The 22,276-nt window shown below is 42.5% G+C and overlaps 1 protein-coding gene across 13 annotated transcripts in view; it reads right to left on the bottom strand.

Annotated features, from left to right (window-relative positions):
- The window catches only part of TCF12 (transcription factor 12), a 166,581-nt gene that overhangs the window by 67,162 nt on the left and 77,143 nt on the right, over positions 1–22,276 (bottom strand). For all 13 annotated transcript variants that reach the window (XM_081838903.1, XM_081838909.1, XM_081838905.1 and 10 more), the window contains exon 7: positions 2,743–2,807. In XM_081838903.1, coding sequence (XP_081695029.1) covers positions 2,743–2,807 — 65 coding nt within the window. The remainder of the gene's footprint in view (positions 1–2,742; positions 2,808–22,276) is intronic.

Genomic DNA, 22,276 nt, shown 5'->3' on the forward strand with positions numbered 1-22,276 from the left:
GGTGCCTCAGAGTTCTGCTCTGGGCCTGGTGTGATTTAACGACTTTATAACATGACTTGGATGGAGTGAAGGAGATGATCATCAAATTTTCAGTGGACATCAAATCTTGGGACATTGTGGAGGCGTTGCAAACACCAGACATGATCTAAGATATTGACAGGATGGAGAACTGGTCAAACTAACAAAAATTATTTAAACAGAGATCAATAAAAAGTTTGGTATTTAAAGTATGAAAAATCAGATGTGCAAATACAGTATGGATGACACCTGGCTTGACAGCACACAGAGAAAAAGGATCTAGGGGTTTTAGCAGACCATAAAGTCAGCAATGGAATGCAGCAGCTAAAAAGGGTAGTGCAAATCTAGGCTGGATCAACAAAAAGACAGTGTCCAGTATAGGATTTCTACCTGTCCATAAAAAATGGAATCGTCCCATTTTTGGAAGTAAATAGCTGTGTCCTGTTTTAATTTAAAATGGGACGTAGTTCTTCCATTTCTGAAATCGTCATCAAACCGTGAGGGTAGAGGCTGGGTCCTGTTGTAGGAGAGTGAGAGTTTGTGCAAAGCAAAACCAAGATGCGCTGCGCTGGGAAGGAGCAGAGTACAGTGCAGTGTTGCTGTTGTTCGAACTCGCTGCCTCCCTCCTGTGCCTGCTTGAAATGTGATGCCTAAGCCACCAATTGGAAGAGGAGCAAGAGGAAGAACCGCATCTCAGAGGAGGCAGAGTGTGATGGTGCTGACTGCCTGTAAGCTCCAGTCCCACACTGCCAGAAGCGCCTGTGGAGGGCAGAGGAGGCTTGGGGCCTAATGTTGCGCTGGGTGCTCTGTCTTGGTTTGGGGCTGCAGAGGAGAGTGAGGGCGAGATGGGCAGCATACGAAGCACCACCTCACACGAAACAAACACGAAATGTCCGCTGCTGCAGCTGCTGGGCCACCACTTACTCCTTGGTAGCAGTGGCAGCAGCTGGCACAGGGATGGCACTGGGCTTTGACATGGCACTCCAGGTCTCAGCCACCCCCAGCATCAACCTGTGCTGGTTCTGGGCTATCTGTTGGGCTGAGACATGCAATGGAGAGGTGAGGAACAGGTGGCCAGGTGCACGGGGAGGGGAGGGATGGGGAGTGGGAGAAGGCGGCCCTTGCTCACTCGTATGGTGGAGGGGGAAAGCATGAGTGAACGCGGGGTGGCAAAGATGGGGCTTGCACCTGACAGGAAACCAGAAGCCTGGGCTACCGCAGGAGGCTAACAGACACTGACAGGCACCCCAAGATTCAAATTGCTGGTGCTGTTGCACAAGTGAGAATGCTTCCCTACCTACTCCTGAGTAAGTTTGCTGCTGCCTGAGTGAAATGCTGTTTCTCCAGCCACAGTGTGGATCATCTGGCTGGCACTGAGGGTTTGGGGCTAGAAAAGGTGCCCTGCACAACTCCAAAGTAAAAACTGCTCTTAATTTTTCCAATTCATTTGAATACTGTGCTGTTAGAACAAAGGGTGAGGAAGAGGAAGAGCTGTAGCTGCCTGCTGCCCTTTTAAATGCACTCCTGTCTCCCCTATCCGTCTCAGGGTGTGTGTGGGCAAACTTTGAGCCCCTCGTTTCAGGGACTGTTCAGTCTTATTGATTTAGATAGATATTCACTTCCCTTTGCTGTCTGGTGCTAAGCATCATGCATTTGTCTATTGATGTAAGTGGGCTTATGCAGAAAGCATATTGTTGGTACATACAGATCTGAGAAATTTCAGTGGTGCAAATCTGTTTTGGATATTGTAAAAGGATCTTTCAGGCATGCCTTTTTGCACATGCTCACTCCAGATCCTTGGCAATGTACAACAAAAGGTCTCAGGAAGTGCCACTTACTATTGCCTTGCAAACTGAGAGTGGCCGAAATGTGCAACACAGATCATTTGTTGACAGAAGCATTGCAAAGCAAACTTTGGAAGCATTTAACAAAGCTTTTAACCTTATGTTCTGAGGCAAACCTAGCAGTCGTGGAATTGGAAAACAAGACAACTTGCAGATTGCCTGAACCATAATATTAAATTGTAGTAATAAACTCTAATAATTATAGTAATAAAATATTTATTTAACAGATTTATAAGCTGCCTTCTAGTGTGACTAGCCTCACAAGGTAGCTTTCAGTCAATATTAAAATTCAAAAATACAAATGACTGCACACATATTACAAAAGCTATTGCACAAAAGGATAACAAGATATAGCGGGAGGACTGTAGCTTCACAGAGGGGGAAGAGTATAGCTGAAGACTGGAAAACCAACACGAAGTGAGCCAGAGCAAATGGCAGGCAGAGCCACCCCTCATTGGTTGTAAAGGCGGGCAGGTGGGGATTGGCTCAGGGCAGAGTGAGGTTGGCAGGGCAGTGCCAGATGTTTCCTAAGGGCCAAGCCTCCATTGCTGCTTAGAACTGATACACATCATGGTTAAATCACTGATACCATGGTTACACCAAACCATGGCAAGAAAGAGATACAACAAGAGACTTTATAGCATGTCCCCAATCTCCTAACCATGGTTAGAAAATCAGGACCTGCAGGTGGAGCATCGTAGAGTCATGATATTGATATATTGATAAAATGGGAGAATTGAAAAGCAGAAAACTAACTTCAAATATGCATATCCAGATCCTATACAATCACAAGCCATCTGCATTACCTCTGCATGCCCAGAAACACTAACAGCATTAGTTCTAATAAGCTGCTGAAATGTTTTAAAACTAAAACATTTACCTGACAGCCTGAGAGTCCTGGTTCTCGACCAAACAATGGAAATTGAGTTCTTTCTGATGTCTTTCCTATAAAATAAAAAATAAAAATGAACTACCTACATGCAGAGAACCTCATAAGTAGAAATTTAACAATACATCAATACAGCATAAAGGGTACATAAAAGAAAACAAGTACAAATGTTTGATACTTAAAAAGGTTGATTTTTTTTTATCAGAAGCAAAAACTACAGTTATTAATTTACATACTTTGGCTTAAAATGAGGAACTTGAAAAAAAATACATTTGATACACTTGCTAAACCTGTAATGAAAAATGCTAGCTTTTGATGCCTTCCAAGTATGAAATTATTTTTGCTGTTTGATATTGAAAAAAATGTTATTTACAAATTGCTGCTTAAGACTGCAAGGCATGCAGGGGTTGAGACCTAGATAATCTATCCCTCTTGTAACACAGAACTGGAGTTTCTTGGGAGGTTAATAAGACTGACACATATTTCACTATCGCTTACTTGAAAAACGGACACATTACTGTTAAAAAAGCAAAAGAAAGTTACCAATTTTCTGCTCAAGCAATTTGCCCCCAGCAACTGTCAAGAGACCAAGCAAATAAAATACCTAGCTTGCAAAATTGTTTGAAGCAGTATGAATCATGCTGTTCATGTTAACTGCACTCAGCATTTTCTTTCCTGTAAATAAGAAGCCCTATACCAAATGATAAACAGCTTTGACTAAAGTATGCAATATTCCAGGCAGGGTTTATAAACAAAATATTTGCACAAGACTAAATTACAAGTACTGAAAAATTGCTGCGGCAGAGGACAAGCTGAAATCTACATCTCTACAACTTTGTGGGAGAACACCTTCCCAAACATATATTAGTCACTTCCTTTATTTACAGACTGCTGTCGTTGGGCCTTTGAGCTCCCAGGCAATACAGATTCATTCTGAAATAGGTAACTCCAAGGGCCAGAACAACTAGACCCATAACCTCATTGCAAAACCAGCACTGCATGGCTAAATTCTAGATCTGAGATGATTCAGCCCAAACATGTGACATCAACAGCTCTTAGGATAGAATATACTTCTATTTCAGTAGAAGGCAAGGTCTGGCTTTGGGGTGGAACTTATTGTCTGCAGTTTTTACTCTTGGAAGAGTGTATTTCTAATTTGCTAGTGTGTGAAAACTCTTAGGAGTGGTTAGAAGAATTTCCAGTTAAACAAATTTTGTATGTGTGGTATGTCAGTACCCTCTTTTTTTCAGTGCCCTGCAATAATGCAAACATCTGGTTTCTCTTAACAGATCAATGTAATTTGACATCAGAGCTCTGTAACAGGAATTAAGAATGCGGAGCCTTCTAGATTTTGTTGGACTACAACTCCCAATGCTGGCTGGGGTTGATAGGAGTTTGGAGTCCATTCAACAACTGGAGGGTCATAGATTATCCATCCCTGCTCTATAACAGGCATGTTCTTCAATACATAGAAGCCATTTTAGCAAGTAAACAGTGTACAGAATAACAACAGCAACAACCACCACCATCATCATATCAGGGGGTGCTGTGAATCCACAAGGTGACTGTTAATTACTTGAAGTGGTTACTTTTCCTAAAGTATAGGAAACCATTTGCATTAATTTCCTGCAGCATTTTCTTGCCAGCTATTTTTGAAGAAAGATTTAACGGCATGCCATATGTGAAGCGTGTATGCCCATGTAAAAGGTAGGAGTTAGAAACTGCATTATACAAGTTACTATTTTGTAATTTTTATAGGGTCAAAAGATTTATTTGTTCTCTAATTGCTCCCTTCCCAGAAAGATCTTTAAAGCAGCATATGGCCTTCCTGGTCACGGATATGCAATTCCATGCAGCTGACCGCCAATGTTATATTCCAGGCTCTTGAGATTTGTAAGCAACGTTTGAAGAACTGGTAACAAGTACTGGTTGTTTTTGATCTTGTTCAAATCTTGTTTCCATTTTTAACAATGAGAAATATGTTGGTTGTGAGCTTTTCTGTATTTTTGTATTCCCCTCCCCCCATATTGTATGGAATCTTTTGTTTTTTTAATGAAGGTGGGTGCGTTATTAATAAAAGAATGTGGGAAGCCAAAGACCCATATAGGTCAGCATCTTGTTCTCACGGTGGCCTATGGGAAACCCACAAACAGGACCTGAAGGCCACAGCACTTTTCCCACCTGCAATTCAAGCAACTGCTATACTGAGGCATACTTAGTAGGTTAGTAGTCATGGTTAGTAGACTCTATGAGTTTGTGTAAACCTCTTTTGGAGCCATCCAAGTTGGTGACCACCATTACCTCTTGTGGGAACAAACTATGTGCTGTGCGAAGAAGTACTTAATTTTGCTGGAAATTTCCAACGTTCAGCTGCACTGGGTGGCCCCATATTCTAGCATTATGGGATTGGGGCAAACTTTTTCCTATCCACTTTCTCTGCAACATGCAGTTTTACACACATAGAATTGTGTATCAACTTATTTGCCTTTGCTCTAAACTAAAATGTTCAAAAGCTGTAACGTTTCCTTGCGGAGGAATTGCTCTTGAACTTGAACTCAGGTTTATCTAGCTTCTTCTCCAAAGAGCTCAGGGGTGGTTCTCCTGTGAGGCTGAGAAAAAGTGACTGAGCCAAGATCACCTAGTGAACTTTGTGGCTAAGTGGGAATTTGAACCCAGGATTTCTTGGTCCTGATCCACTCTACAAGATCAGGCAGGGTTTCATGGCAACCCAAGGCCTCCTGTTCCTGCTGAGCATGCAGCATTTCAACCCCCCACCCCATGCTCACAGGAAGCATCTCAAGAGAAGAGTGTGTCCTGTCACAACAGTGCTGCTTACATCTCCATTGCATTAATACAAAGAAGGGCAGGAGCCACTGCCATGAAACCAGGTAGTCTCATGAAGTGGCATCAGCTGGGGATAAAACAAAGAGTACACTGGGAAAACCTACTGCCCTCAACTTCCACTGAGCAACAGGCTGCCACTGAGTACTGGCAAACAAGTGGTTGGGCAGGGAAGGCTGCTCCAATATATTCCTTCCACTCCAACCCTCTCATTCTTTCAAGAGAGAAATATTAAATACACACCCTTCCCATAACGGCATTACAAAATCAAATATGCAACTAAAGCGTTAATGAACTATGTCTACTTAATCATTTAAACTGGTTTGCCAGTCCCCTCCTGCATGTATCAGTGGCGGCGGCAGCAACAGTGGCACCATATCCACTGAAAAAAAGATAAAAATGGCACCTGCACAGAGTCCAGCAGAGTCAGCACTGTCAGTGCTGGGAGAAAACCCTGCTTCTCTACACTTCAGGAGGCATTGGATGGCAGTAGTGATCTCTCTTTCTCTCTCATCTGCTCTGATCTTAACACAATGCTTGGTGATTTCTGCCTGCACATGGAAAACATCCAAGCTTGTTCGAGCACTGAAGCGGAAGTAGACAGCCAAACACTTTGATCTTTCTTGAATACAGTGGCACCTCAGGTTACATATGCTTCAGGTTATATACGCTTCAGGTTACAGACTCCACTAACCCAGAAATATTACCTAAGGTTAAGAACTTTGCTTCAGGATGAGAACAGAAATTGTGCTCCGGCGGTGCAGCGGCAGCAGGAGGCCCCATTAGCTAAAGTGGTGCTTCAGGTTAAGAACAGTTTCAGGTTAAGAACGGACCTCCAGAACGAATTAAGTTCTTAACCCAAGGTACCACTATACTTGCAATCCCTGTCATCCCTTGGGAAACCTGCCTGCTCCTTCTGTGGAGAAGAGAACTGACTGCTGCCAGTGGTTTCCCCATTGACAAAGGCAAGGAAAGTCAGCTTTGTTGGATCTGTATCAGCAGGAAGGATCGTGGAGAATGGAACTTCAGCAAGTTCCATTCTGAAGAGAGAGTTATCTGTGTTTGTATGTGTGTGGGATGACCACATCCCATTTTTTGTCATCTCCACTGCTGTCATACAACCCTAAAGGGTTGGACAAGAATAAATGCAACCCTCAAAAAACCAAAAAGAAAAGGGGGGACCCCCATTCCTACTATGTTGAATACACACTACATTGATACAAAAACCTCTGATTTAGCATTTCACCATTATAACACAACATATGGCATAAGAATATAAGGAAACACTCTACTTAGATTTTCACCATCCTAAACAGTTTAGTGTCACCTGAAAATCTGACTCTCTCACTGCTCAATCCCAAAAAAATTATGAATGCATTCACTCTACCACATTTTGAATGAAATGGTGTGGACTGCAGGGTGATGAGTAAATGTTTGCTCAAAGTTGCTGTAAGAGGCAGAGAATAAAAGAGTAACACCAGGAAGCAAAACACTGTGTTTTTGTTTTGAATGTGCACTCCTGTCATTTTAAAGCTGCACATCTCAGTACCACAAAGAGTTGGGCAGGTTATCACAGTGCCAAAATTAAGAATATCCCTGCACGTAAGAGAGTAAGCTTTTTCAGCAGAGTTATGTTAGTATAAATTAGAGAGCCATAGGCATTGTCTGTTAAACCACTCTGATGCTGACTCTCCAGTCTTAAATTTAATGGAAATTCAAGTCTTGGAAATTCAGCACACTACATCTTTGGATTTTCTGGGCCCTTCCTTAAAAAAAGGAGGGAATTAAAATACTTCACAATTCTTCAAGAATTCAACTATTGATTGCAAAGCAAATAGAGAATATAACATTAAACATCCAAATTACTTGGAGTCTTACAGCTTCCAGAACAAAGCAATGTTTGAGCACTTTACATGCAATATATGATGATTTCATTTACTGAAACAATATGAAAAAATAATACTACAGTATGTCGATTTTATAATACCGTATATGTGAGCATCCATATATATCTGGTTGGCCACAATGGATGGCGTTTGCTTTGATCTAGCAGTGCTTTTATTTTGTTCATTGTCTTCTCCTAAACATATTCCCCTTCACATACACACCAATAAGCATCTAGGAGCAGAGGAAAACCACATACCGTATTTTTTGCCCTAAAGGACGCACTTTTTCCCCTCCAAAAATGAAGGGGAAATGTGTGTGCGTCCTATGGGGCGAATGCAGGCTTTCGCTGAAGCCTGGAGAGCCCCACCGCCAGCCCCACAAACTCGGGGGACAGCGGGAGAAGTGCAGCGCGCCTTTCCCGCTGTCCCCCGACTTGGTTAGAAGGCTGGCGGGGGGAGAAGCCTGCTCCTCCCTGTCGCCAGCCCTGCAAACTCGGGGGACAGCGGGAGGCGCAGCGCGCCTTTCCCACTGTCCCCCAACTTGGTTAGAAGGCTGGCGGAGGGGGGGGAGAAGCCTGCTCATCCCCGTCGCCAGCTCCGCAAACTCAGGGGACAGCGGGAGAAGTGCAGCGCGCCTTTCCCGCTATCCCCCGACTTGGTTAGAAAGCTGGCGGGGGGGGAGAAGCCTGCTCCTCCCCGTCGCCAGCCCCGCAAACTCAGGGGACAGCAGGAGAGGCACAGCGCACCTTTCCTGCTGTCCTCCGACTTGGTTAGAAGGCTGGCGGGGGGCTTCCCCCATCTCCAACCCCACAAGCTCCCAGAGCGATGCCAAAGCTGCACGCAGCTTCGGCATGGCTCTGGGTCCCGTTCTGGGGGCCCCGCGCCTGGGCGGGAAATAAAATGTTTTTCCTTTATCTCTCTCCCCCCCCCCAATCTAGATGCGTCCTATGGGCCGGTGCATCCTATAGGGCGAAAAATACGGTACTTTCCCCCAAAATGCATGAGATCCTAAAGTATAATGGACTGTTTGAGCTAAGATGGATGGGATGGAGGATTACACACTGGACAGGTACCATGTGCAACCTGAATATTTGAAATAGTTTTCATTTTCCAATAAGATTTGAGCAGCCTATTTTTTTTCTAGCCAGTGTGCAGAAAATGCTAATCAAACAAAACTCACTAGCAGTAAAGGATCGGACTATAAAAAGGCATGTAGGATTGCATGTTCCCTTGCTTTTATTTCTGCTTAATGTTGCACCTTAACATAACTGCTTCTTCCCAACAGGATGAATATTTCAAAAGATTTGTTGTGCTGTTTACATTTTGAGGCATTTGTTAACCGGTACTCTTCCCCTGGGCCAAAGATGAGCAAATACCCTCTCTTCTCATTGGGCCTATTATCATTTTAATTACGTTCTCTTCCCAGGTGGTCATGTTCCTGGCTTGCTGCAGTTTATAAGCAGTTACTAAATACATGCAGAATGTTAACTAAGGTATAATTATTTTTCACAGCTTAATAAAAATAATTATGGTTGTAAGCATATTGTTACTTGAATACCCTCCTTTTGCTGACCTTTTAGTTGTGTGTTGGTTACTTTTATATGTGATGATTTTACAAAAGAGATAACTAGTGTTCTACTTTGCTTGATAGTTCAGAGGTCCACAATTCCATTTCCTCTAAATGTCTATGTAATGGTTCTAGGGGTTGCTCGTGTGTAAATCGGCGCCACGCTTGGCTGAGTTACCTGGGTGAACCCTTTCTGTCCGGACAGCCACTCACCCGTGGCTGTCTCAATCGCTGGCAGAATCCGTCAGTGGGCGTTTCTTGAACTTCTTCCAGCAAAGAAGCTCTTTGACGCCTAGTCTCCGCCTACTCTCCCTGCGCGGAAGCCTTCTGCGCAAGGAGGGTGTGGGCAGCGGAGGACCCGTGCTCTCCCTGCTGGTCTCCGGCAAGGAGTCATGGAGCCACCTCACTGATTCCCCCATCTGCCCCCCTTCTCCACTGGTGTTACGCTGATTTCCTTCCCCAGAAGATGGGCTGCTTCTCTCCCTCCCGGTACGCTCTCCGGAATCCCTCTGGAGCCCTCCCTCTCCCTCTGGCTCCGATGGCAGTTCCCTGACAGTCTAGAAGAGCCAAGCAAATAATTTGCCATGAATAATTTACATAGTGAATTTAGTTTTAGTTTTCTTGTGGAGCATCTGTGAGCTGACTGCATTTCTTCCCAATCTGTTTTTCAGTTATTAGGCCATTTTTGAGCTTTCCCCTCTTATCATTGTAACATTTATTTCAGGGGTTGCCAACCATAGTCTGCGAAGATTTTCTCTGGTGCCTTCAGGTGGGGGTCCCAGTCTCTGAGCTTCCATTTTGAAAGAAAATGAAGCTTCTAGCCCTCCTAGAAAAAAGGCTACGAAACAAAATATATAGGTGCCCTTCTAACCAAAATGAACTGGCTTAGCTGCTCCTGCCTGTCAGTGTTTGTAGCCAATAAATGAAATCACAGATGTGGTTGACAAGCGAATTATTTGGACAGTAGAAACCACTGGTGTCCTAAAGAGTTACTGTTTCCTACTTCACTTTAGTTTACTTTTTAACTGTTTTTGTCTTATTTTCAAGTCATTGGAGCCACCTGTTTATTGCCCTGTTTGTTTTGTTGCCTGCCATCCACGTGGAACAGGCAGCAGACAGCTGCTTGAGATAATTCATGGGTAGCCAAACTAAGGCCCGGGAGCCGGAGCCGGCCCAATTGCCTTCTATATCCGGCCTGTGGACGGTCCGGGAATCAGTGTGTTTTTACATGAGTTGAATGTGTGCTTTTATTTAAAATGCATCTCTGGGTTATTTGTGGGGCATTGGAATTCGTTCATTTTTAAATATATATATATATAGTCCGCGTCCGCCCCACATGATCTGAGGGACAGTGGACCGGCCCCCCGCCCAAAAAGTTTGCTGACCCCTGAGATAATTTTTTGAAAACTGGGGTGGAGGGGAGGAGCAATTCTTGTTATATTTGTTTTGATGCCTGCCTGTACATGGAGCATGCAGCTGTTTGGGAAATACCACAGTTGAATATGAGGGTGGGATGTTGGGTGGGATGTTGCGTATGGGAACATTTTCTCATTTCTCATTTCTGCTGCATACCCTGCAGCAGGGATTGTTTCACAGTTGTGGGTACCGTCTAGTGCAGAAGCATGCTGATGACAATAATAACGATCATCTTTTTCCTGCTTGTTGTTGAGGTGTCTGGGGGCAGGGGGAGCATTTCAGGGGCATCATCACCACCTTTTCCTCCTGCCTGGCCCACAGTAGGGCATGTTCCCAAGTATTTGGGGGTGGGGAAAGAGCTCAGTGCAAAGGTAGAAACATTATCATCATTATCTCCTCTACATCCTTAATTCTGAAAAGCTTGTAGAGGACACTCAGCTTCAAACATCATACTAGTCTGGGCCAGTATTTTTCAAGTACTTCTTCATGCAGTGCATGGTTAAACTATAGAACTCACGTCCACAGGAGGCAGAGACAACTAAAGGCTTGGATGACTTTAAAAGAGAATTGGACTAATTCAGCATCCCTAGCTGTGGGCCACAACCTGATTCAAGTAATTTTAAAACGATAAGCAGCATCTAGCAGGGCCGTCTTAAGCATATACGGCGCCGTGGTGCAAAGTTCCCTCCGGCGCCCCCCCCCTTTCCCAGAGTTGTCCCCTTTTTTTTAGGGAGGACGGCACTGCCAGCGGGGCTGGAGGAGGTGGGCAGCAGCTAGAGGACGGTTCCTCTGGCGGGGAAGAGGCGGAGGCTGGACGCGGCGTCTCCCGGAGGCTCCAGGCATGATGCTGCTTTGGTGTGGGCGGCATCGCGGAGGCAAGCAAGGGTGGCGAGCTGATGCCAGGAGGTACCACATCCAGCCTCTGCCTCTTCCCCGGCGCCCTCCAGAACTTGGCGCCCTGGCGCCCTGTGCCACTAGCCTCTATGGGTAAGACACCCCTGGCATCTAGCCTTGTTTGGTGAAGCAGGCACTAACTAACCCTTTGCTACTGGATTTTACATGCAGCATTAACTAGTCTGTTTGCAATGATAAATGAATACACATGACTGTTGAACTGGGAATAACTAGTAACAGTATTCTTAAATGCCAATGTTTTTAGGAGTGATTGATGAAAGGCTAAAGCTAGTCTAACTTCCATACATACAGCAAAATCTCCCTGGAATACTATCTCCATTCTTTCAGCAAGATTTCTGTGGAAACCTTCATGAAAAAAATGGTGGGTGCTCACCAATAGTGCTTGCGCACAATGTTTCAAAATCTCCAGGAACCTGCTTAATCTTGAACTTGAGTTTGAATTAAAATAAGACTAATTCAGATTTACTGATGCATGTCACATACTAAAATATAAGGATTTCACTACTTCTTAGGTTGAATGAAATGGATAGCTTTAAAATTTATAGAAACTGAAGCTTAGAAGGGTGTATATGGGATATACAGAAGCTTTACCTTATTTACTGGGCAGTTCAGACAAAAAACCAATCATAGTCTATAGCAGAGCTTTCCAAACTTGTGTGTCAAAACACGTTAGTGTGTTGGCTGCAGTGTGTAGGTGTGTCATCCAAACGCTCCCCGCGCTTTTATAAGGGGTTAGTTTGCTAGTAAAACTAAATTACTGTGTCGCAGTGTGTCAGCAACATGTAAAGTTAGGAAAGCTCTGGTCTATAGTGACAAGTTGTGTGGATGGACTGCCCTCTGCCTTCAAGTGCTCTAACTTCTTACATCTGAACTGGTCAAATTATGGTTTGTGAGTACCATTGTTTGCCAGCAAACCAGACTGTAAGCTATAATTAGGTGGCAAACTATGGCTTGCATGACACAGTCTGTCCAATTCAACTGCATCAACAAACTAAGGCTTGTCACTAAATCAGAAATAAGGAGAGAAATTTGAGCATGTGAAGCAAGGTGGTAAACACATAGGTAAAGGGTTGGCACTATATTTGATCTAATCCACTACAGTGGTGCCTCGCAAGACGAAATTAATTCATTCCGCGAGTCTCTTCGTCTTGCGGTTTTTTCGTCTTGCGAAGCACCCCTATTAGCGGATTATCGGATTAGCGCTATTAGCGGCTTAGCGGCTATTAGCGGCTTAGCGGCTATTAGCGGCTTAGAAAAAGGGGGGAAGGGAAAAAACTTGCAAGACCATAGAGAAATTCGTCTTGCGAAGCGCCTCGAAAAACGGAAAACCCTTTCGTCTAGCGAGTTTTTCGTCTTGCGGGGCACCACTGTATTAGATAGGTATATTTCTTCCTCTCAGTGAATGCAATGTTTACTATTGGTGCCACCTTAAAACAGGAGGGTGTGCTCCAATTACATGGCAAAAATTAGAAGTGCAACTCTTGTCAAGCAAATTCATCTGCATGTTAACTGAATTCTGTACTTGTGGCCCCCAACCAGAATGAGTAATAGTTAAGCTGCAGGCAAAATTGTCTCCATATACTACAATGTATTATCCCTGTCAAGTTAATGTTCTGTGTTGGACCATATGGCATGGGTACATATTCAACAAAGAAAATTCCTTAAACTTCTTATAATCAGCATTTGCAGTCATCCAAAAAACCCTGACACAAACAATAGCTATGGCAAAAGCCATGAACACAGCACAAAAATGAAGAACAGAAGAAGTGAAACTGCTGTGAAATGACTATATATTTTATAATTTTCCTAAGCAACTGATTTTCAATTACACTAAACTCAAACCTCCCGACACAAAATCATTTTGTTGAACAAATCTGTATTTGCATAATATACTGCATGCAAATAATACTCCTAAATCAATATAATGTGGTATGTGTAACAATGCTGTTTAAAATGAGCACTTTCTAATTCTCATGGTTCCTTCTTCCCCATAGTTGCTGCATAATTACAGAAGTCTAACAGTGCTTCATTAGAAATAAGGCCATTTAAATCAAATATCTTCATATGCATTGAGGGTAGGTCATAGATGAATTAAAAATTCCCCAAAGTCTCTGGTACCTGGCACAACCCATCATATCAAGTCAGAAATGAGGCTCAAAGAAGAGCAGAACTTCATTCCAGCCCCCAGAGTAGTAACAATAAAATGCTGAGAAAACACACCATCAAATTCTGAACACAGCATCAATTTCGGTTAATTACAGTCTTGTAAGCAATGTGATTATTCAAACAGCTCGTGCAAATGTTAATGAGTTCTTATTTGCATATTTATTTTTTCCTTTGTTGAAATGTCATTATTACATTCTACAGTGATGAATACTGCTGATGAAGTGGTCTGATATGTAATTAGTCATTAGATGGAATGAATAGATCAATTATGAAAAAACTGAGATTAAGAAATAGCAAACAAGACTGCCCAATATTATAAATGAATCTTTGAGAGAGAAAAAACTAAGACAACCACATAATATTTTTTTTGCTATTTAGATTTCAAAATCGTTAACGATAAATAAAACAACCAATTAAAAAAAGTGAGGTTTTAAGGATAATAAATTAATCAGACAGTAGAGGTGTTCTGTGGAAATGGGGGTTAGACCTCTGATGCTGGTCCCTTAAATTATTTTTGATATCAACTATTATTTACAAATGATTGCTCAGCCTTCTAAAGTGTGTGTGTGCATACTGTCGTTGGTTTCTTTAAAACCAAAAACCCAAAATGCATACCACAGAAATGGGAGAAAGTATGGTCTGAAATCCTAGTCTATTTTAAAAAGGAACATCTTCCTTAGCCTTTTGCGACTACTTGCTATAGTTATTAAGGCAGCGCTTGCTATTTGCTGGGGGTGGGGGAGAACACATTACTGCAGACCAGATGGGAACATTCCACATGACCAAACCAATCAATCACCTTGGTGGGGCGCAGGTGCAACACAGCCGTGTAGCAACACACCATTTCACAGTCTATCGGGCACAAACACATGGTCACCAATCAATGGCACCCTAAGGACCTCAGAGGGGGGAGGCTCTCTCGAGTCTTACTGGTCCATGCCTGATGACTTCATAATCACACATCATTTCATTCACTGAAGGATGCAAACTAGCATTCTAATAACCTTCTACTGAAAGCATTTTAGGTTGTGCATATTAATAAGAGCGCAGTTTGAAGTACAGTCACGGAGTTGAAACTGTACGGAGTGGAGACTAAAGCGACTTGAAGCTGAAAACGTCTGCCTTGGAGGATATTTTGCTCAGTCCAAGATCAGTGACAAGATCATTCATTTTGCAGCAAAACCCACATACAATTCCATTTTCACACAAAGAAGCCATTAAAAAATACTAGGCTAGTGGAGCTAAAGGGGCAAATTTTAATGTGTGAATACACCTCCCCTTAGACTACTGCAAAATATTTATTTTGACAACTTTTCTAGTGTAGTACCTATGCAATTTTTTATTATTATATACGAGGATAATTGATTAAAGCTTTTCCCACTCGTCAGTGTAGCCCCATACTGCCACTGTGTGGCATCTTGCATTCAGACCAATCATTCCTAGGGCAAAAGAGCAGAGCGGGACAGGGGAAAAAAAAGTAAAATCTGGCAGCTAACCTACAGAGTGCGAGTACTTATATTCACTGGACAATTGCTCTTTTATCCTTTTATATCCCCAGAAGGTTTATATTGTTTTCCTTTTTTTACCAACACATATATGGCATCAAGAGGCAGCATAATGGGAACATATTACACATTTCATCCAGATAGAATGGCAAGTGTCCATCTTTGTTTTACAATTATACAATTAAGTTTCTCCCCAGATGCTAGCCCACTGTTTGATTGCTGGATTGATCTTTCCAACTTTGTACTAGAAGCCTCTCACTAACCACCAAAACTTCCCCTAACAAATTATTATCTCCTAAATTTTATGTCCATGAAATCCTAGGACCATACTTAGCTATATCAAGTGTCGTGAGGTTACTAAGATTATAAACTCCAAATACTTCCACCCATTACTTGAATTAATCCAGTCTTATTTCCAATGCACAGAAAAAGATATGTCAAAGAAGTTTTATGTCAGTGTCATGTTCTGCATCTCCACACTGCATTCATGCCTGCTGCTTCTATAGAAGGTAACAAATAATTTACTGTAACTTATTTCAATGATTGCTTTGACATCTCAAAGATCTCCAGTACTCTTAACTTGCCACAACACCAATGGGCCTTTAGTATAACATAGTTTTAGTCTTTATATTTTTTTAAAAGTAAATTTTCATTGAATTTTAACAATAAACAGAAATTGCAAACGGTGTATTTCTCCCGTTTTTGCCTACAGAACTAAAATGTAAGAAGTGACATAGTCTGTACCAGGTCAGCACAGCATTTTTTTCTACGAGCAAATCCATACAAAAAGACATCTGAGAGGCTGGGGGCTGCAGCACATTGCCTTTTTTTTTAAAAAAAATAATTTTTATTAGTCAATTTTTATTAATCAAATCAAATCACATCACATAAATTCCGAATTACAAAGCCGAATTTTAAATTTTTGTTGAGGGGACCCATATTTCAAGTTCCAAAGGGGGATTCCGATCATCTTCTTGCTACTGCGTTAATATCCAAATCAGTCCAAATAATGTTCATAATTCTATCCAGTCTTATCTTGCTATTTCCACATCTCATCTTGTTCGTATATTTTTTTCTTTATGATCTCTTCTGATAATCTCCTTAAGCAGATAAACACCAATTATAATCCTGTGTGAATTTTTTCCGTTCGTTCAATCCTCATATCAAGATGGTTTCCATATATCATCGCTTTCATAAATAACATCGGTTATTTATAACATCATTAATCTCGCATATCTGTCGCTCTTAAGTCCCTCTGAGGAGTCTCACCCTTAATATAAAAACAGCTCTGTTCCTCCTCCCAGACTTAAGTCCTCCGACAGAACTTGCCAACATGGCGACGGTATTTTTAACTGCGTCATTCCAAAGCTCTTATACTTTCCACGATCTTCTTGAAACATGCTTTGGTTAGAAAATTATCTCCACACAGACATAAATCCACAGCTTAAGCCATTAAAACGGCACTTCTGACTTGTAGGGGGAGGGATTCTTGTTTAATCACATAGAGGAAAGAAAGGAAAGTTTTTTCCCCCTCCCCCATCCAGTCCCTTTGCCATACCGAGCCTTGGTGATCTTCTCATGATTTATTCTTGTTCCTCAGACCCGTCTTGTTTATCAGAGATCTCTTCAGTTAGCAGTCTTTACTCCCCCTCCTTCCTTGAAATATGTGCATTCGCTTCCTCCTAATTGTTTCTTTTGAAGTTATTGCAGCTAGAGGCGCGGATCAGAGACAGCGTCCAGGAGCGCCGAAATCCACAGGAGGGTTTTCTGCCTAGTGCCCCCATACCCGCAAATTCGGGGGTGGTGTAGGGCACAGCAGGCAAAGGCAGCCCCCCCCCACAGCCTTGGGGGGGTAGGGAGGCTATTTACTCCCATCACAGCCTCCTAATTACCTCGTGTGGGTCGGAGAGATGTTATTGTCAGCCATCTTCCGATGCGCCCTGGGGGCTGCAGCACATTGCCATTGCAAAATATTTACAATATCTAAAGAGAGAGAAAACACATGTAGCTTCTACATGTCTGGAGAGACTTGTCTTAACAAAAACATTTTAAGCAGGTCCCGAAAAAGAATACAGCAAACCTGCCTGGTGTCAATGGGCAGGGAGTTCCAAAGATCTCTTGGAAGTACAGAATGGCTAGAGGACAATGATTTCTGCATGGTTACATATTCCTTCCCTAATAAGTAAAGGTAAAGGTAAAGGTAAAGGTACCCCTGACGGTTAGGTCAGTCATGGACGACTCGGGGGTTGCGGTGCTCATCTCGCTCTATAGGCCGAGGGAGCCGGCATTTGTCCGCAGACATGTGGCCAACACCCGCCCATCAGATGTCAAGGACATGGGTGGGCAAACTAAGGCCCGGGAGCCAAATCCGGCCCAATTGCCTTCTAAATCTGGCCCATGGACAGTCTGGGAATCAGTGTGTTTTCACATGAGTAGAATGTGTGCTTTTATTTAAAATGCATCTCTGGGTTATTTGTGGGTCATAGGATATCGTTCCTTCCCCCCCAAATATAGTCTGCTCCCCCCAAGGTCTGAGGGACAATGGACCGCCCCCTGCTGAAAAAGTCTGCTGACCCCTGGTCAAGGAGATGAGTAACTATATAACCTTTAAAAGACATCTGAAGGTAGCCCTGTATAGGGAAGCTTTTTAAGGTTTAATGATTTATTATGTTTTTATATATGTTGGAAGTCACCCAGAGTAGCTAGGGCAACCCAGTCAAATGGGCGGAGTACAAGTTGTTGTTGTTATTATTATTATTATTATTATTATTATTATTATTATTATTAAAATTATTTTTTATGTGTTAATACTCAGTATTGCACTAAAATATATCTCACCTTCAAACAAACACTAACAATATTCAAAACCCTTCACACTACCTACAGGGCACATACCTCAAGCGGTCATCCCTTGGTTCCTCCCTTCCTATAGCAGTGAAAGCAAAAACATGAAGCCAGCTGGTTTAGCGTTACATGTGAATCAGTGCTCATGTGGTCTGCTTCTCCATATTAAATAAGGAAAAAGTTTTTGCTAGTCTTGTAGTAGGTTGGCCTAATTTTAAGAAATTGAAATAGTATGCAGCATTCTGAGCATTTTTACTGTTAATGTTCAATTAAAGAAAAATAATGTTAGTTCTATGTTTTAAAAATTAAATAGGACACTTTTCAAAACTATAGTGGTATTTTTCTCTCTGAGCATATGTAACCAGCAGATCAAAATCTTCACTTGTCTTTTCAGATTATCTGTATGCTCCCTTGAGTGAAAAAACCCCTGTATCCTTACACCTGCTCACTCCACAATTTCTTTGCACTTGACTTCAAAGGCAGTGTCTCTACAGTGCTGAGAGCAGCAAGATGGTCACGGAGGATGACCCCCTTAGAGGATTTGTAGCAAAGACAGAAATATCAACGTGGCAACTTCTTGTGACCTGTGAATTATAATGTCCTACACCTGATGGCGGTTGCTGTTCCTCAGACTGCCACAGCTGCTAACAGGGAAGGGGGGGCGCAAATGGACACCTGCTGCAATATACAGATACATTTGTATAAAGCCTTCAGGTATTACTGCGCTTAAAGCCATCTGACTGAAATATTACCATAAACACGTGTGTGTGTAAAACAAGCTGAACGTACTCTTAGATGTATAAAAGCCCAAGGGTAAAAAGGCTCTGTATACACTACCGGCACTGAATTATCATGTAATTTAATTTTCCTGAAACCCATTAAGTTTCCATAAAAGGAAAATGAAAAATAGATGACAGCATGTCTTCATTGTGAGCAAAATTCAATTCATGTAACACTTGGGGAGAAATAAATTATATGAGCATATTAGGCCACACCACGTCATCCCTTTCATCAGAGGCAAGTATAATTATGGCAAAGGCTGCTTTACCCATTAACAACTCATTTGGAGTTGACTTTTTAAAGTCAGATCAAATGTATAAATTCAGAGTTTGAGCATGCAAGATGTCAATAAGGAGCTTTAATGGATTAAACCTACCCTAAGTGATAAAGGAGAGGGATTATACACAAACCAATATGAAAAGTTACATCATCATCATCATCATCATCATCATCTTCATCATGCTTCTCCTCTTGCCCTTCACCCTAAAGCTCCAGGGTGTGTTACAACAATTCAAGCGCAATGCAAAAATAGTTTAAAAAAACTTAAAATTGCAGAAATAAGGTGGGTGTGATGCATCTCAAGTGTCAAACATCAGGGGAAAGTGGTGTGTCTTCAGCCTTTGCTGAAAACTGCATAGTGAAAAAGCCAGAGGCACCTCTGTGGGGAGGGAGTTTCATAATAGGACCCCCTCTGGAGATTTCAACACCCAAGAGCGTCCAGTAGGGAAGGAGGCAATCTTTCAGATATCTGGGGGCTTTGGCGTTTGGGGCTTAAATCACTTACGTTAGCACCTTGAATTGGGCCTAGAAACAAACTGACAACCAGTGCAGCTATTTTAAATCAGGAGTTGAAATCTAAATAGAAACCCAGTCAGTATTCTGGTTGCTGCATTTTGAACCTATTGAAGTTTCAAAGTCATCTTCAAGGGTCGCTCCGCATAAAACATATTGCAGAAATCCAACCTGGAAGTTAGCAGTGCATGGCGTATAGTAGACAAGTCATTTCTGTCCAAAAGGCAAACCATAGCTAGGCATCACAGTTATAGAGTATTCAGACCCAGAGTGAGACAAGAGCAAACAAACCAATATTTTCATTTCTCAATGTCTCAAGGTACTCGACAATAGTATATCATTTCCAGCTCAAATTCAACCCCTCCCCTTATTCTACACAGCAATGGAAAACAGGATCAAGCTAAAAGTCAGCTTCTACTGGTAAATCAAATCACAGATAGAGAAAATTATAACTGCAGGCCAGAGTAATTAATGCAGTTCTTAGAAGAAGGTAATTTGGTTCACCAGGGATTCACACACACACACCCCACTCAACATTTCTTCCAAATTGCATCATCAAGACATCCACCAACAACTGTTGTCTACTACAAAAGCGCAATATTCTTTTCCCTTCTTTCATGTCAAACAGCCTTAAATCAGAGTACTCATTTCTAACCGTTTACATTATGTGATACCCAATTACGTAGCTTTATGCAATTTGACACCATCAGATATAACCTTTGATGGAAAATAGATGCACTGCAACCAACCAGAAGAAAGCATACATGTATGCATGCTCCCATCAATAGTGTGAGCCAGACACTTGTTCAATCAAAAAGTACTGCATAAGGATTCCTTAAAAGCAAGCTGTAGTATGACCTAATTCCAGAATCAGATTAAATATCAGAAGCTTCCTTTAGTGTTAAATCTGTCCTGACAAAAGCAGGGTTAATACAGAGCAACCTTGTATTAATGTAGGGTAACATGATTATTTATCTGAATGGGCAAAGGACTCAAAGACTTTTAAGGTCGTTGCATTTTGGATAAAAAGCTGGTAGGCTCCGTTCTGACTAGGAGAGTTGGATTTTGCATGGATCTGTTTCTATTCAAATTCTATGGAACAGGGCAGACCTTGGAGCACCCCTGCACCACAGTATCAGTAACTACCCATTTCTTTACCAGATTATTAGCTAGCACTCACCCTTTCATGCATATCTCCCTCATATGTTCCTTATCTCACCACCAGGGATCCAGGCTGGGTCTTCCAAACCACCAGGAAGCTGATTCTCTTCATGGCTTGGCCTAATGTTTAATTGTCTATTCTGCCTACTTGTAAATAGACTAGGAATATCACGTTGAAGTGCATAAATCAGGATAGGTGAGTTTTAGAGCCACAGCACTCAGGTTTATTTTGTATTCCGTTTGGCCTGTTGGCTGCTTTTCCCCTACCTGTTATTTCTAATAAAGTTTCATAACTAGGCTAGTGCAGTCAGTGTGTTTGCCAGTCTTGGGATTTCAGAACTGCCATGTGCCTAGATCGCTTTTTGTTACATGCTACTGGAAGTCTAAAAGCAGAGTGGATAAAGCCATGAAGACGCCCTTTTCTTTGGGAGAGGCAGAGGGCTGGAGAGCTGACTTTATCCTCTGAATAAACTGTAAGTGATTGGCTGGATGCATGAGGCACGCTGGTCCAGGATCCCAGGATTTAACAACTAACATCCTGTTTTCCTTCCTGTATCTGGGACTACAGGTGACCAAAAAGGGTGGGGGAAGCAACTACCAGTCAGTAAGACCCAATGGGCAGGACTGTGGGGCTGTCGTGTAGCAGTTCAGCAGGAAAGGGGGTGCAAGAAGTTCTCTGGAGCATTCCTTCTTCTCCACAACTCTATCGCCCAAACCTGGACAGTCTAGTTTATCTTTCATGGTTAGTGGATACAAGCCAACTTCAAAACATCGTTGCAGACCCATATGCAGTGTAGCTGTGAGGGGCGCAAGCAAGCAGCCAATAACAACATGCACCATTTTAGGCTGGATAAAAATAAGACACAATTTACAGTGCAACAGGGTTGGCGTAGGCATTAAGCCTGTATCCACATGATCAACCAGCCTGCTGGTTGATGAGCTGACTTTCAACAGCTAGGGTCAGACACTGCTGAGGTTCCCCACAGCATGAACTGCTTATAGCAAACTTCCCCTGTCATGAGCTGGTCTTCTTGATAAAAACCCTCCAAGCCCCTCCCCTGACACTTCCTTTCAAAGGATCCAACCCAATCTCTCTTCTGTCGAAGAAAAGCTGTGACAATCTGAAAACTGATTCAAAATTTAACCATGTTAACATTATAGGGTGGGAAGCTCAACCTTAATACCGAAGTGGAATCAGCTGAGTGGGTCTGCCTCTTTTATGCTCCTGGGGAAGGACAGACCTCTGAAGTCTTTTCTCTCTCTGGTCCAGAAGCTATGCCCCCTGGAAGGTGAACAACAAGGGGATTGAATCAAAGCTCCCAGTCCCTACCCTCTAACTGGCTGCAAGGTGTGCATATCAGCTTGCATTGGGCAGAAGGTTCCCAACGCTGCATGCTTCTTCCACAAGCTGCACCAGGCCACAATGCCTGCTCCCAGTAGGCTGTGTACAGGGTGATTTAGGGTTTAGATGACAAAAGGCAAACATGGGTGGAACAGATATGACTCTTACCTTTGTACCAGAGACTTTATTTTAGATGTGCAAAAGTTTTCTTTCTACACACACACATCTCTCCATCAAGGAAAGAGGCATTAACATAGCTCAATAACATACTCCAGCCAGGCGAAAACATTTGCGGAGAGTGAAGAGCAGG

This window comes from Podarcis erhardii (assembly GCF_964252035.2).
Source record: "Podarcis erhardii genome assembly, chromosome: 14".
Classification (NCBI taxonomy): Eukaryota; Metazoa; Chordata; class Lepidosauria; order Squamata; family Lacertidae; genus Podarcis; species Podarcis erhardii.